General features: G+C 40.0%; 3 protein-coding genes across 7 annotated transcripts; 1 reads left to right on the forward strand and 2 right to left on the reverse strand.

Annotated features, from left to right (window-relative positions):
• Positions 1–141: 141 nt before the first annotated feature.
• Positions 142–2,157, reverse strand: LOC9323497 (40S ribosomal protein Sa-1). Its single transcript, XM_002888825.2, has 5 exons — positions 1,932–2,157; positions 1,097–1,359; positions 822–1,019; positions 499–715; positions 142–403 (listed from the first exon to the last, which is right to left on the reverse strand). The coding sequence occupies exons 1-5, from the start codon at positions 2,074–2,076 to the stop codon at positions 333–335; spliced, it is 894 nt and encodes a 297-aa protein (XP_002888871.1). The 5' UTR covers positions 2,077–2,157; the 3' UTR covers positions 142–332.
• A 155-nt stretch (positions 2,158–2,312) lies between these two features.
• Positions 2,313–8,671, forward strand: LOC9324935. Of its 2 annotated transcripts, none has more exons than XM_021034906.1 (13): positions 2,313–2,546; positions 2,645–2,781; positions 2,884–2,953; positions 3,042–3,106; positions 3,212–3,289; positions 3,521–3,601; positions 4,045–4,182; positions 4,269–4,367; positions 4,459–5,807; positions 5,895–6,112; positions 6,192–6,340; positions 6,657–6,695; positions 6,781–8,671. In XM_021034906.1, exons 2-13 carry the CDS (start codon positions 2,674–2,676, stop codon positions 8,356–8,358), a joined length of 3,972 nt encoding a protein of 1,323 aa, XP_020890565.1. In that variant the 5' UTR covers positions 2,313–2,546; positions 2,645–2,673; the 3' UTR covers positions 8,359–8,671. The 2 variants fall into 2 exon arrangements, with proteins under 2 accessions (XP_020890565.1, XP_020890564.1); XM_021034905.1 differs by having other exon boundaries at positions 2,346–2,546; positions 2,634–2,781.
• Positions 8,672–8,793: 122 nt separating this feature from the next.
• Positions 8,794–14,257, reverse strand: LOC110230825. Of its 4 annotated transcripts, none has more exons than XM_021034908.1 (11): positions 13,877–14,257; positions 13,398–13,548; positions 13,144–13,320; positions 12,952–13,051; positions 12,825–12,855; positions 12,695–12,722; positions 12,464–12,616; positions 10,698–12,372; positions 9,406–10,588; positions 9,253–9,315; positions 8,794–9,148 (listed from the first exon to the last, which is right to left on the reverse strand). In XM_021034908.1, the coding sequence occupies exons 2-11, from the start codon at positions 13,454–13,456 to the stop codon at positions 9,075–9,077; spliced, it is 3,543 nt and encodes a 1,180-aa protein (XP_020890567.1). In that variant the 5' UTR covers positions 13,457–13,548; positions 13,877–14,257; the 3' UTR covers positions 8,794–9,074. The 4 variants fall into 4 exon arrangements, with proteins under 4 accessions (XP_020890567.1, XP_020890569.1, XP_020890568.1 ...); XM_021034910.1 differs by having other exon boundaries at positions 13,398–13,497; positions 13,877–14,245; XM_021034909.1 differs by having other exon boundaries at positions 13,398–13,517; positions 13,877–14,244.
• Between the last annotated feature and the right edge of the window lie 683 nt (positions 14,258–14,940).

Here is a 14,940-nt window from a genome sequence, read left to right on the forward strand (position 1 = left end):
AGGTTGTTCTTGTCATTTTCAAATGTCAAACAAAAACAGATTGTTCATAAAAAGTTCAATGTCAAACAAAAACAGATCGTATGAATCGTGTTTTGATCTTTTTTGTTGGTTTATGAAGTTTTAAGCAGAATGTATAGAATCTTTGCGAAGAACAAAAGCTCGATTCATATTTGTGATAAAGCGCAAAATATAGTTTCGACTCAAACAAAAAGGTGCAGAACAGAAAAATCTAAGGGTCTTAAGAGAAACAAGTGAGAAGAAAAAACAGTTACGGTTCGATAACAAAAAAGCATGTCTATAACCATGTAACCATTGAGTAAAGGCTATCAACTTTACTCCCAACCAGCAGCTGGAGCACCCGGGGGTGGCACAGCAGTGTCCCATCCACCGTCTGCCGGTGCAGCTGGAACAGCAAAAAAAAAAAAAACGCAAGAAACAAAACATTAAAATCATGATTTGCAAGAATAGTGTTCACACGGTTATCTGTCAAAAACTCACCAGCGGAATCACTCCAAGAACCAGCGGCAGGTGCAGCAGAGATTGGAGCCTGAGCCTCTCCTGGCCATGCAGCATCAGGGATCTGAGCGGTGGTCCATTGGTCTCCACCAACCATTCCATATTCCGGAGCAGGAAGTCCATATTCTGCCTGAGGGGCAGCTTCATCTTCATCCTCTGGCTTAGTCTCCTCAGGCTCCCTGTAAAAGAACAGATCAACCTGTACAACAACACAACATATGTAGTAGTCGGTCAATAAACAGGAAAAGTTTAAATGAATTGTTGTCTTTTTAATCAATGAGTTCCAAAAATGATATTCCTCTTACCATGACATCCCACTTCTGTGCAGCACCAATGGTTCCACGCATCTGAAGGACCATACGAGCAAGAAGCCAGAAAAGACACCCAATGCTGTGCTTTCCCTTGTTGTTGGCAGGGATACCAATGTCAACAAATCTCATTGGAGAGTCAGTGTCACAGAAAGCAATGATGGGAATGTTTCCCAAAGCACCTTCCTTGATTGGCTGCAACACACACAAGACATTAATCAATACAACAAGACATCAACCATAACTGGTACAAATTTTATAGAAGATTTTACCTGGTGGTCAGTTCTTGGGTCAGTAAGAATCAGCAGCCTGGGTTCACTGAAGGATGTTTGCATCTGATTGGTGAAGGTACCAGGAGTGTGCCTTCCAGCAATGGCATTGGCTCCAGTGTACTGAGCAAACTTCAAGACGGCTCTCTGTCCATAGGGCCTAGCAGACTGAACAATGATGTCCTGTGGGTTCTCAATGGCAACAATAACTCTAGCAGCCATCTGGAGCTTATCCCATGTTTTGCCAAGGTTGAAGATGTAAATACCTGAGGAGGAAGAAAACTTCAAGAACTAAGTTCCTGGCACTAGCACTACTAAAACAGACTAACAAAAACAAACTCGAATCAAAATGTTCAATCCCAAAATTGACTTTTTTGTTTAAACACACATAAAGAGATACAAATCAAACCAAATGAAACATGCGTCTATACGCATTTCTTCATATACACTTAAAAACAATTTCTGCAAACAAGAACACTAAAGAAGACACAAAAACAAGCCTTTTCTTAGCTACGAATGCAGAGAAGAAGTGTAAGTGATGACAGAAACAGCTAGTTGCAGCATTTGAGCATTTTTTTAGTCATTGACGTATTTAGATCCGTCATGAATAAACTCTACTTCAGATATAAAAACAACCTATAAATCCAAAACCAAAGCAGCAGCAACAAAAACAAACAGATCATCAACATCCATACAAATCCAAAATATCAACACAGAATCTCAACACTCGAATCAACAACATAAACACAAATCCGAAATATCAACACAGAATCTCAACACTCGAATCATCAACATACACAAATACAAACACTTTTATCAAAAAAACGAGAGAAAATACCATCGTTGCGTCTCTTGAAGACGTAACGCTCCATCTGGTAATTGCAATTCTTGGTTCCAAGATGAACCTCAGCAGCACACATCATCCTGACGTCAGCTTCCTTCTGAGAGAGCTGCGCTGAGCTAGCAGATCCATTAGTCGCCATTTTGTTATCTCTCTTCTTCTTCTCCGGGAACTAATCGCCGAGGTAAGCTTTTTGCTCTGTAAATCACACGAAGAGGCGACGAAAGGCTTATAAGGGTGAAGGAATATATATCAGGCAAAACCCTAATTTGAGAAATGTCTATTCTACCCCCGAACTCGGTTCACCAATTTTAATCGAAGTTAACCAAAATTAATCACTGGTTTAAGTTCCGGTTTTTCTTAAACCGAAATCCAAGTGTGCACACAGATACAAAAGATAATTTCTATTTCTGCTCTACTTCGAAGTTAGAAGAACCCTAACATAACATAATCTCTCTCTTTCGATCGCATCTTCTTCAAAAATTTCCCACCTGTATTTACAAGTTCAATGTTTGTGAATTCTCCATTGCTCTGTTCTTAGTCGCCTTTGATTACTCTCGCTTTCTATCCGATCCAATTGTGTGATGATTTTCTCTTGAACAAGCTCATAAGGTTTCAATTTCCCTATATTTCTTGAAATTCTTCTTAAATTTCTTCAATTCTCGGGTCTTTTTTCATTATTGTGTCGTTTATTGACAGTATCTAGACAGGTTTGAGCTTTTATCTCTGGAGAGAATTCATGGGTGTCTCGTTTAAGATTTCCAAGGTTGGTAGAAAGTTTCGGCCTAAGATTTCTACTGAATTGGTTACTCCTGATTCTCCAGAACAGCTGAATTCGAAAGCAAAGGTAATTTTACTTAGAATTTTAGTTGTGTTGTGTTAAACTAAATTCACTTATATTGGAAAATTATATAGATGTAGATTACCAAATTTATTATGTTTGGTTCAGGCTACTGATGAAAGCAATGTTGGTGATGTTTCCGGGTTTTCGAAGCCATCTTTGCCCGATATATCTCCAGGTTAGCATCTCAACGAACCACTTTGACACATCTTGTTTTTGCTAAATTTTAGCTATGTTAAATTGAGTAAATTTTGGTTTCTATGCAGATCATGAAGTTTCCTTCATATTGAGCCTCTATCCAAATGGGTACTCTATAGGAAAAACCTCTGAGGTATGTAGTAGAACTTCATGTACTGAGTTGTCTATAATAATTTATTTTTTCTTGTATTTGAATTTCAACCTTTCACATCTAACAATTTTTTTTTTTACTTACCAGGCTCTGCAACAGACATCCTTTCGAGATGTTCCAAAGGTCTTACATCCGTATGATAGGGCAGCAGAGGGTCTACTTTCGGTAAACATTTTGAACTATGTTATTAGACCTGATTTCAACTTGTAATTAAAGTTTTGGTGAATGAATTCAAAGTACTGAGATTTAGTATATGTGAAAATGATGTTTTTTTTTTCACTTGTTCAACCCGAATAATGCATTTCACTGCACTACTTGCTCGCATTTTGTTAAATACACTTTCCGAGTTATCATTCTACTGAGTAAATGTTTTTAATCCCTTTGTATGCTTTATAGGCTATTGAGGCTGGCAGGCTTCCTGGGGAAATTTTGGAAGATATACCTTGCAAATTTGTGGATGGGGTGGTTATATGTGAGGTGAGTTATCTGCAGTTATTTATTGGGATAAAGCCTTCCATGACCTGCCATCTAGTCAAAGTAAAATAGTAGTCCCAAATAGTCATAAGCCTTTAAAATTAGTTCTTATCACCATACTTCTAGTTCCTGCGTTGCCTTTCCATAAGTTCTTGGAAACAGTCCAAATTTATATAAATATTCAAAAAGAGCTCTATAACTTTACTTAAAAAAAATATTATCTACACTAATCGAGATTGAAAAATGTCGTGAACGTGTTATAATTGCATGGAAGTTTGTCTTACGAACTCAATTGTACGTGTATTTGATTGTTTCTGAAACATAATGGAGGAATTGGAACCATAAGTAAACATAAAATAACTTAGTTATATTTTTTTTTTAATTGACTGCTGCGTATCATCTTACATCATCATGTTTTCTTTATTTTTTGGTACATACTATTGTAGGTGCATGACTATCGGAAACACACCCCAGCTCAAGTCTCTCCTGTGATAAATAAATTGCGCCTTAAGATGTCACTTGAGAATGTGGTAAAAGATATTCCATCAATGTCAGACAACTCATGGACTTATGGTGATCTCATGGTAATCATGGTAGCTCTTGGATTATAGGTCGTATATCTGAGCACTGAAACTATTATCTTCTGTACTGATCCTTACATCAACTGCAGGAAGTGGAGTCCAGGATATTAAAAGCCTTACAACCTGAACTCTGTCTGGATCCTGTACCCAGACTTGATAGGCTGAGTAAAAACCCTTTGTCTGCTAAAGTAATATCTCATTAAAAAGACTCCTTGTGCTTTCTCTTCTCAGTTGTTTTTTATAGTGTCTAAAATGGATTTTTTTTCCTCTACTCGATAGCTCGATTTGTCGCTTTCTACTTTACGGAGAAAGAGATTAAGGCAAATGGCAGAAGTGACAGTCATGTCTCAGAATAAGATTCATGGGAAAAAGGTTTGCATTGATCGGGTTCCGGAAAGTTCAGATCGGGGAAATATGCCAGGGCATTTGATAATGCAGCAAACCCATAACAACCAGGCTATTCAGAACCTTGGTACTAATATGCTGGTGGGATTAAGAAGTCAGCCGTTGCAAGATGCACCAAATTCCTCTCTAGCCTTGGTACCACCTCAGCAACAAAGGTACCTGGGAACTGGAAATATAAGAAACATGCAGGATCAAGGATCAAATTCTGTCAGCGTTTCTTGCGCTTCGCCTGGTGGACTAGATGTGATGCTGCCTTATGGCTCTGATAGTATGAACCCTGGTACATCTTTTCATAGAAAGAGGGAAAGTCAAGAAGGACAAATGTCTTCTATGCCTGGTTTGAATAAGCGAACAAGGGTTTCACATATGGGTCCTGATGGGGTTCCGCAGCAACAGTTAGGGCAACGCATGGATGGCCTTCATGGAACCGATACAAATTGGAAAAATACGCTTCTACAACAGCAAGACATGCTAGGCAGAAGTATTCAGTATCCAAATACAAGTACACAGAGGTTTTCACCACACCAAATGGAAGGGGTTTTGAATCAGGAAGGTGGTCCCATGCAATTTCCAGCTTCACAACAGGGGGCACCGAGATACACTTCGAAAGAGGAGCCATTTGAGACTGGTAAAATTGATGGTGGCACCAGAAACAATATTCCGGGGGGAAGTGACACAAATGATTTGGATCCGCGTATTCAGTCAAGGATGCCCCATAATGCATACATTAGATCAAATTTCCCTCAAACATCCTGGAATGTTAATCCTGGCCAGCAGATCGAAAAAGAGCCAAAGAAAGAAGAACAATTTAGTCGTAGGATATCGGCTCAAAGTCCTCGTTTGTCGGCAGGTGCTCCACCACAGTCCCCACATTCATCGAAGTCTGGTGAGTTTTCTGGTGGTTCAATGGGGACCCACTATGGAGCAGTTGCAGCAGCTCAGAAGGACAAGGCTGTTACTTCTATACCTGCTATTGGTGCCACTCAGTCAGTGGGTTCTAGTGCTAATGATGCTATGCAGCAAAGGCAACACCAAGCCCAAATGGCAAAACGGAGGACAAATTCTCTTCCTAAGACGCAAGTTATCAGCACTGTTGGTTCTCCTGTTAGTGTCAATACTATTAGTGTCCCAGTTAATGCAAGGAGCCCTTCAGTGGGACCCCAAACTTTGGGCGATCACGCAATACTGGACAGATTTTCAAAGATTGAACGAGTTGCTGCTAGGTATGAATGTTATGAAACCTGTTTTACTGATTTTATTTCCGTCAAAGTTTATATGTCAAAGTTTAAAGTTTCTTGTTCCATTTTTAGGTACCAACTAAACTGCAAAAAGCATAAGGTGGATGAGTACTCTCGAAGACCTCGCGTGTATGCTAAACAGTCCTTGACTGTTTGTTTATCGAACCTGTCTAACGAAGAGGTCTTCAAAGACGAGGACAAAGCATTATCAAAATCTATTCTTGGTGGCAGTATGAATACATGCAAGACTAGAGTCACAAACTTTTTTCATATGGAACGTGTAATGCAAGGTCTGTTTTCTGTTAACTAGATATCTGGCGATTGGTATATTTCTCTATGTGATTAAATCTGACTCCAGTATATTTTCAGGTACCGTCCCTTCCTTCGTCCCTAGAATACGAACAAAACTGGTGATGTCAGAGAAGGCCGTCGATGGGACCGTAGCATGGTATCAAGGGGACGTAGATGAAGGGGATGTTTCTCAGGCTGAAGATTTTCTCTTAGCGTTGCCCAATACAGTAAGTTAACAGGAAATTTGATAGTTATCAATCTCCCCTGCATTCAATGTTATGTTGACTTTACATTCAGTGATGTTTATAGGTTGTCGGGTCTTGTTCTTGGGGTTTATGTCTCTCTTGTGAATGTTTTGTGTAATTATGAATATGGTTGGTTGTTCTATGGATACTTCTCTCTTGTTAGTTGCTTATGCTCGTTTATCCTTCTCGTCCAATGTGATCGAAAGGGGATGGACAATGGATGATTAATTTTTCTCTTATATATGCCACTTATTTTCTGGAAGCTATGCTGACTTGCTTATTCCTCACTTTGTCACAGCACATTGCCGATCTACTTGCTAATCAATTTAAATCACTGGTATTTCTCGAGTTCTGAATCGATTATATCATGTTCCTGGTTCTATGGTAAAGCTACTTACAGATTGATTTATATGCTTATGCAGATGACCCGTGAAGGATACATGATCGAAGAACATATTCTGGCAAAGCCAAACCGTGGGGATACTGGCCCAATCAGCAACCAACCAAATTCTGCAGGTGGTTATCCAAGAGGTTACTCTGCAAACGATATGCAACAGTATGGAGATGCAGTTGCAGGGCAAGCGTCTGGCGAGGCATCAAAACAGGGGAATACTGGAAATGTGCCTAATACCTCAACCCAGAATATTCTTGCAAATGCAAGGATGCTTCCTCCAGCAAATTCTCAAGCCTTGCAATTGTCTCAAGGACTGCTGTCTGGTGTCTCCATGCCTATGCAACCACAACAGCCTGACCCACAACAGTCAGCGCTACTGTCATCACATTCACAGCAGAAAAATCAACAGTCCATGTTTACACAGCAACAGCATCCACAAATGCAGAGACCATCCATGATACTGCCTACAAATCCACTATCAGCCATCAACTCGATTGGCCAGAGCTCTGGTATGCAGCCGGGTGGTCAGATGGCCAACAAGTATTCGCCTCTTCAACTGCAGATGTTACAGCAGCAGCAGCAGGCGGCAATGCAGAAGAAGATAATGATGGGGCTAGGATCAGGTGTAGGCATGGGTATGGGTATGGGCATGGGCATGGGTATGGGGAGCATGGGAAATAGTATTGCTGGGCTTGGAGCTTTAGGCAACCAATTGAATATGGCAGGAAGAGGGATTGGGGGAACCGGAATCTCATCATCAATGTCTGTTCCTGGCATCGGTAATATGGGCCAGAACCCAATGAATCTGAATCCAGCATCAAATTTGAATGCTATAAGCCAGCAACTCCGATCCGGTGCGTTAACACCCCAACAAAACGCTCTGTTTACACAGATTAGGATGGGCATGGCAAACCGAGGAGGTGTAATGGGTGCTCCTCAAGCCGGGATAAGTGGCGTGTCAGGTACGAGGCAGATGCACCCCAGCTCAGCTGGTATATCCATGTTGGATCAGAATTCATTAAACCGAGCTAACCTGCAGCGAGCTGCTGCTATGGGTAACATGGGCCCACCTAAGCTGATGCCTGGAATGAATCTCTACATGAATCAACAGCAGCAGCAGCAACAACAACTCCAGCAGCAACCCCAACAACAACAGTTGCAGCATCAGCAACAGTTACAGCAGCCTATGTCTCAGCCATCTCAGCAGCTAGCTCAGTCTCCGCAGCAGCAGCAGCAGCAGCAGCTACAACATGAACAGCCTCAACAAACACAGCAGCAGGCAACAGCATCCCCTCTTCAGTCTGTGCTATCACCAGCCCAAGTAGGTTCGCCATCAGCTGGAATTACCCAGCAGCAGCTACAACAGTCCAGTCCCCAGCAAATGAGTCAGAGAACTCCAATGAGTCCCCAGCAAATGAACCAAAGAACTCCTATGAGTCCTCAGATAAGCTCGGGTACAATGCATCCCATGAGCACAAGCAACCTCGAGGGTTGTCCAGCGAGTCCACAGCTTAGTTCTCAGACAATGGGATCTGTTGGTAGCATCACCAATTCTCCAATGGAGCTTCAAGGTCCCAAAAACAACTCTGCTGGTAATAATTCCTGATCAAGAACACTATAATTATGGGTAACATTATTTATATTCAGGAACCCTTTGCTTCACAACATGAGTTGTTATCTAATTAGGGACAAGCAGAGAAAGAGTTTTTAGTTCACCGTCTTACGTTTTGCTTGTACATTAGGCTTTTGAAATTTAATATAGATTCATGACCAAAGCCTGTAAATGAAAAAGTTAAGAATCTGTTGTGCTCTGCAAGTGAAAGTGCCATTATTATTAGGTTGTTGATATGTAACCACTGTCTGCTTCAGACTATTTGGAAGTTTTTGTTTAAGCTTAATAATTAATCTGTTTTGTTCAATTGTTGTGCTTTGCCACTGCTACCCTTGTAAAGATAAGAAGTAACTTTTGATTTGTACACTACAGTTTCAGCTATGATTTGTTGGGAAAAAAAAAAAAAAAAAATTTCGTTGCACAACCAGATGCTCTTGAATATGTGAATTTGCATCAATATAGAAGAATATGTGAATGTGAGAAGGCCAGAAACACATGCGATTTTCAAAACTGGCAAAATAACAATGTAGTTACAAAAATCGTGTTCACTAAACAAAATGTACACACAACATCGAAGAAGTTACCAACCAGTTCGTCGGGAAAAAGACCCGTCTTTGAAATCTGCGATATGATACCAAAAATCTTGTACAGATTTTGGAAACATCAAAAGAATCTGTCTCTTTTCTCTCTTTACCCACGCAACTCAATCCTCATCCAAGTGTCGCTGCCTTCGAATCATTTCCTTTGCCACGGAATGTGGAGAGCGAGAAGAACGACTTTTGCGCTGGAAAGGAAGAAACAATAGGATTCATTTAAGGGAATAACGAATGGAGAAATCTTGCATTCTGTATGAGTGAATATGCAAGAAAAGAAAAAACAAGTTTTGACCTTTGAAGTTGCTTCCAGACATTTGATGATCATCTTTCAGCTCAGGTATAGAGATGTTAGAAGCTTGAAGAAGAAAGACAAGAACAACTAAATATGTAAAGAGCTCGTGATAGCATTAAACATAGGAGAGGGAAGAAAGCAATATTATTTTACCTTGTTCAGGGAATTCGCTCTCATTAAATCCATCCTCAGAGAGATGACTCTGTAGAGATCCCATTCTCGACTTTCTTAAATCCTCTGATGATCGATCCGCAAAGTCTCTCCTATCTTCAACCTCATCATCTCCTTCCGAAGTCGTTACAGATACCCAATCCATCATCAAGCTTTCTGCTCCGCGGCTTTTTCTTCCAAACTTTAGCAACCGTTTAAACCCTTTACTTAAATCCTTCTTTGACTGGAACTGAGACGTATTATTAGCAGCAGCAACGGTAACAGGACTCTGAGCCGTTCCCCATTTCTTTCTCATCCGAGAACTCCAAGAAGCAGGGCTTCCCATGGGAGAATCCACAGAAGCATCAACATCAGACGAGTTCTCATGAGGATAGCTGAATGAGTGTTGCAGGTTTGTGTTCCAAGAAAGAGGACTTTCCCCAGGTGAGTCCATTAACGAGGCAAGCAATGTCGTAGGCACAGTAGCGGGTAAAAAACTACAATTCTCTTCTCCTGAATGATCAACTTTCTCGTATGCTTCGCTTAGTGTTGGATTCCCATCCTCAAACACCAATGTTTCCAGTTCTTCCACTTCTTCTTCTTCGTCTTCTCTAACAGCATTCTCCAAGACTTCTTCTGCATCAGCTTCAGGTTCATCATATTCTTCATTTCTCAGATTGTCAGATATATCAGAGTCCACTCTTAGAGGGGCCATCATATCATCAGAGCAGAGAGTGGACAGTTCCGTAAAATCTATGTTCCCAGAGGAGCTTTTCCTTAATGATCGAGGTCTTTGGAGAAGTGTATCTTCCTTGGTATTCTTGGTGCGACCACTACTTCTCACCTGTGATCGCATAGTAGTTTTGACAGCTAAAGAAGATGGTTTCGTGTTTTCTTTTATAAGTTCAGAAAAATTTGGAACAGATTGTGCAAGCGACTTGTCTGATCTTCGCCTCCCAGAAGAGGTGTTTGAAACTTTACCTGATGGTTTCGGAACCGATGCTGCGGTTCGCGGGGTGATAAAAGAAGGCATGTTCCTGTTGGGCTGAAGCTTTCTAGCTTGGGAAATCCGAGAAGCAATGTTGCCAACTAATTGCGGTTGGCCACTGGCTGCTTTATCTTTTGCCCGAGGTTTCTGTTCAGAGCAATCTTCATCTTCTTCGCTCTGGAATGAGTTTATAGGATGCTGCCAATAAGACAGTATCATCAATAACAAGTCTTCACAATTTGGAAACGGAGGAAGAACATTTCTAATGGACCTAAGAACATTTCTAATGGACCTAATGCTAAGTTACCTGGTACTTTTTCATACTTGACCGAGAGTTAAAAGACCTAAATTTCTCTGCACGCTGACGAGTACTTGAAAGCAAATCTCTTCTCTCAGAAGATGTAGCAGAGAGCTTAGCTTTCATCTCGGTCCTACTTTGCTCAAGAGCCTCTTGCATCGACTTCAGTTTTGTTTCCTTCTCACCTTTTTTCAAACTCCATTCTTCTCTCAGTTTGGCATCCCTTTTCTTCATATACGTCTCGTAAAACTTTCCTTTAGAATCATCTGTAAGACTAAGGTCCGATAAATTCCGTCGCAGTGCATCCTCTTTGTCTTTTTCACAAACCAAGGGAGTCATAAGCTTTGAGAGATCAGCAGAACCGCCACCAAGAGAAAGCCTTTTTTCTGCAGCCACTATAGAAAGAGATGGTTCTGGGTGTGCAACTTGGGTTTCACTTGGCTTACCACGTCTGGAAGAACTTGATTGATCTCCTGGAACCCGGAGTTTATGCTCAGCAAAAAGTTTTTCAAGCTCATTTGCCTTCATTTTCAACTCATCATTAGCCCCCGGATTTTCCTTTAACAGTCTTGTCCTCTGTATTTGATCCACCGATGCAGTGGGAAACCTATTACTGTTAGCTCTAACCTGCCTGCCCTCCTCATCGTCAGGACCATCCCTCACATTAAAATGTGGTTTATGAGATAACACTGGTTGTTCGTCTGATGGAACCACTTCTTTCTTCTTGATCCTGCCAAAAGAATATCTAGACTGCGGTTGAGAAGCCAAATCCTCCTTAAAACTAGCTTCTATATGGGCTGACCGAGATCGTGTATGTCGAGAAGGAAACATGGCTGATGATTGTGATACATTGTTGGCTTTGAGTTCATAACCCTCCTCTCTCTGTCTGGATTTAGCATCACTCATGACATTCCGTAGCCTATCGACATGACTATCAGTCTGGTTTTGTGAAGCAGAAGAGTCATTCGAACCAATGACTGATCTGGACTGAGCATCAGAAGTTGCTTCAACTCCTGAAACCAAACTCTTTTCAGTGACAGTTTTGGAACTCTCGACTCTATCTCGAGAAGCTTCTTCACCACCAACTTTTTCGGAGTCACTCTTCAGCTCATATTTGACCTCATCGCCTTTTTTAACGCTTTCATTGAAATCAGTTAAAGATATGGTATGAGGAACAGACAAAGAAGTCGAAGAGGGATCCCCCAGGAAACTCTCCAACTTCTTTTCCGATGCCAAATCAGTGCTCATGTCACTCACAATACTGCTTCTTCTCAGGATAGGTTTCTCAGAGGAAGAAACATCCGAGGAGAGTCTCCTCAACTCGGTGGATTTAGTAACAGATACAGGTTTGCTTCCCCCAGAGGGTGAGTTTTCCTTCTGTTTGTTTTCAAAGAGGTTAATTCTATCCTGCACACTGAGTCGTCTTGTGTGTTGGCTGCTCTTAACTGTAGAAGAGGTTACATCCAAACTCTCGTCACTTTTTTCCTCTTCATTCCTTTTGGTGGTACTTGTCGTAGCACACTGTTGAATTTGATGTTCTGATTCGTTTACCACATTTTGCTTCTGGCGCGTGCTATCTTTTTGGAGGCTGACATTGTCAACACTAGCCAAGTGATTCGAGAACTTCATGTCAATCAAGTCTGGCCTTTTCTTCCATAGTGAGATATATTTACTGCATACTTCACTGAGAGAAACATTCAAATTCGATCAAATAACAAAACATGAAAGAAAGGTTTAGTCAAATGAAAAATAATAAAAAACAGTAAAAGGCTTACTCCAAATGATGTGCACCAAATCTTTCAGCAAATTGTTGGAGTTCGGAAAGAGTATGAGGATCGAAACCGCTAGCTGATGCATGAGAAATGGACGTTGTTAAGTCCTTTATAATAGCTTCAAGTCTTAAGTCTATAGCCCTTAAGAGCTCCTTCCTGAAAATAGAGAAGAAAAAGTAATCAATAAAAACTTTATATACATGCACAACAAACATAAAGGCAGAATAGCTTTACTTTGTGGCATCTGCTGCAGCTCCATCATCTGAAACGGAATGAAATAGGATTCAAATTGATGTTCAAGATCAGTATTCCCCGGAACGAAAAAAAGATACGAGCAATGTAACAACAGTAAAATCAAACACACCTAATGCACCAAACTTTGAGTCTTCGCTCCGCTTTAAGAACCAAAAAAAAAAAAAGACAACAGAAATTTAGGAAAGATCGGTCAAGAATCACAACAGAAGTCAAGTTTCAAAAATAGTGCTTTCAACCTGCGAATATAATGTCCGAGCTGCTTCCAACTGCAACATCTCTGAATAATATGTATTGACCTTTTCTAGAGTTTCTGGACTACTAACAAACTGAACAAATCTGAAAGATAAATGGTGGAAGAAACTATTACTATATCGAAAAAAGGCTGTGCGCAAAGAAACAAAAATGATATTGAATTTTCTGTAATAAACCTCTCTAATGTTCTTTTAGTAAACCAAGTGTTGCTTTTCTCCACCTCCAATCTAATAGAGGATTGAGCAACAGGCGAATATTGTGCTTCAAGAACTTTCAAATGATTCACAAAGGGTTGGATCAACCCCGAAGCTAGCTTCTCTGTCTGTTCATTGCTTGATACAAACAGTTCACATCTGTCAAAAGAAAAACACGCTTCTTTATACAGAACAAACTAGAAATCAGGATATCTTGAAGTGGAACATATACTAACCTTGAATGCTTTGGCGACAATTCGAATATTGCATAGTCAAGAACCGTATCTGACCTCATTCTCACAAGACCAGATTGCTAACCAACCAGCAGAAATATCACTGAGAGTAACAGAATCCAACTGAAAAAAACTCAAATTTATGCCAAGAAACCTGAGGAGACAATAATAGAAACTGTTACTCAGAGATTAAAAAAGCCAACTTGCTAACAATCTTGAAAGCAAAAGACTAATGAAACTTTAATCGGAAACAAAGAATCCCGGAAATGGAAAAGGTAGACAAAAACAGGTCATGAACAATAAAAATCGCCAGACATAGAAATCGAGGATCTAATCATCAGAACCAGATGCTTCTCAGATCTGTCTGATTCCACTACTAAAGTAAAGACCCAACCTTAAAAATCCAAACTTTAATATATCCAATGAAACAAAATATCCACAGCTCAAAACTCAAAATCATGCAAAATCCACAAAGAACATACCAAGATCCTCCTCTTGCCGATCCAGCATTGAGCTGGGAACTTTCCGATTCTTATCTTAATCCAAGTTCTAAATTGCCACTAGAAGTAGAGGTTCAGAGAGAGAGAGAGAGTGAAAAAAGAAGACGAAACCCTAACAATGTCAGAGTTAATGTCGTCACTTCACTACTGGTTTTGCTCAAAATGCAAAATCTTTCTTTCTTTCTTTCTCCCACCTAAGAAGATTTAGCTCTGTCCCTTTATATCCACCACGCTCGAAACCAACACACGCACACTTTCTCTCTCTCTCTCTCTATCTACGTAGTCAAAAAGACAGAGTCTTTAGAGAGAGAGAATATGCGAAGAGTTGTCAAGAGAGAGAGAGAGAGAGAGAGTTTCCTTATTCAGACAACTTCTTTTCCGACGAATGTCGTCTTCGATTAGGAAATTAATCCAAGGCTACGCCGCGAGAGTCAACAAAAAAAAAAAACAAAGATACAGTCCTCAGTACGGAGTTTACCAAAATACCCTCAAAATATCCTCAGGGCAATAAAGTCGTTTAAAACTTTTCTATAAAGCCTCTGAGGATGAGGGCAATATCGTAACTAAATATTGTTCGAAGTCTAGGCTCTACCAAAATAACAAATACACATCAATTTAAAACTTGCAATAAACGTTATAAAATTAGTACAGTTTATTTTATTTTATGGTTAAATATTCTTAAATTTATTGGTCATGCAAAGAAAAAAATTACATCCAAAAACTAAAGATTTTAAAAAAAAAAAAGTTTTAAAACAGAATCTCAAATTTTAAAAAAAAAAAAAACATGACGGACTATAATTTGACATCTTCTTCCTTTAAAATCAAACCACTCTAGAAGAAGGTTTTAGAGCCGCAGTGTTTTATGATAATGAAGGAAGATTATATTATAGTAGTATATGGTTCTGAAAAGTATTGTTGATCAATTTTGGGGTGAAAATTGCAAATGGCAATTCTTACAGTAACATAATTGCTGGCAATTGTATTTTTCACCAATCAAACAACCCTAACATTCTAATGTAGCATTAATTTTCATTAAATGTTCTTAA

Source organism: Arabidopsis lyrata (genome assembly GCF_000004255.2).
Source record: "Arabidopsis lyrata subsp. lyrata unplaced genomic scaffold ARALYscaffold_2, whole genome shotgun sequence".
NCBI lineage: Eukaryota > Viridiplantae > Streptophyta > Magnoliopsida > Brassicales > Brassicaceae > Arabidopsis > Arabidopsis lyrata.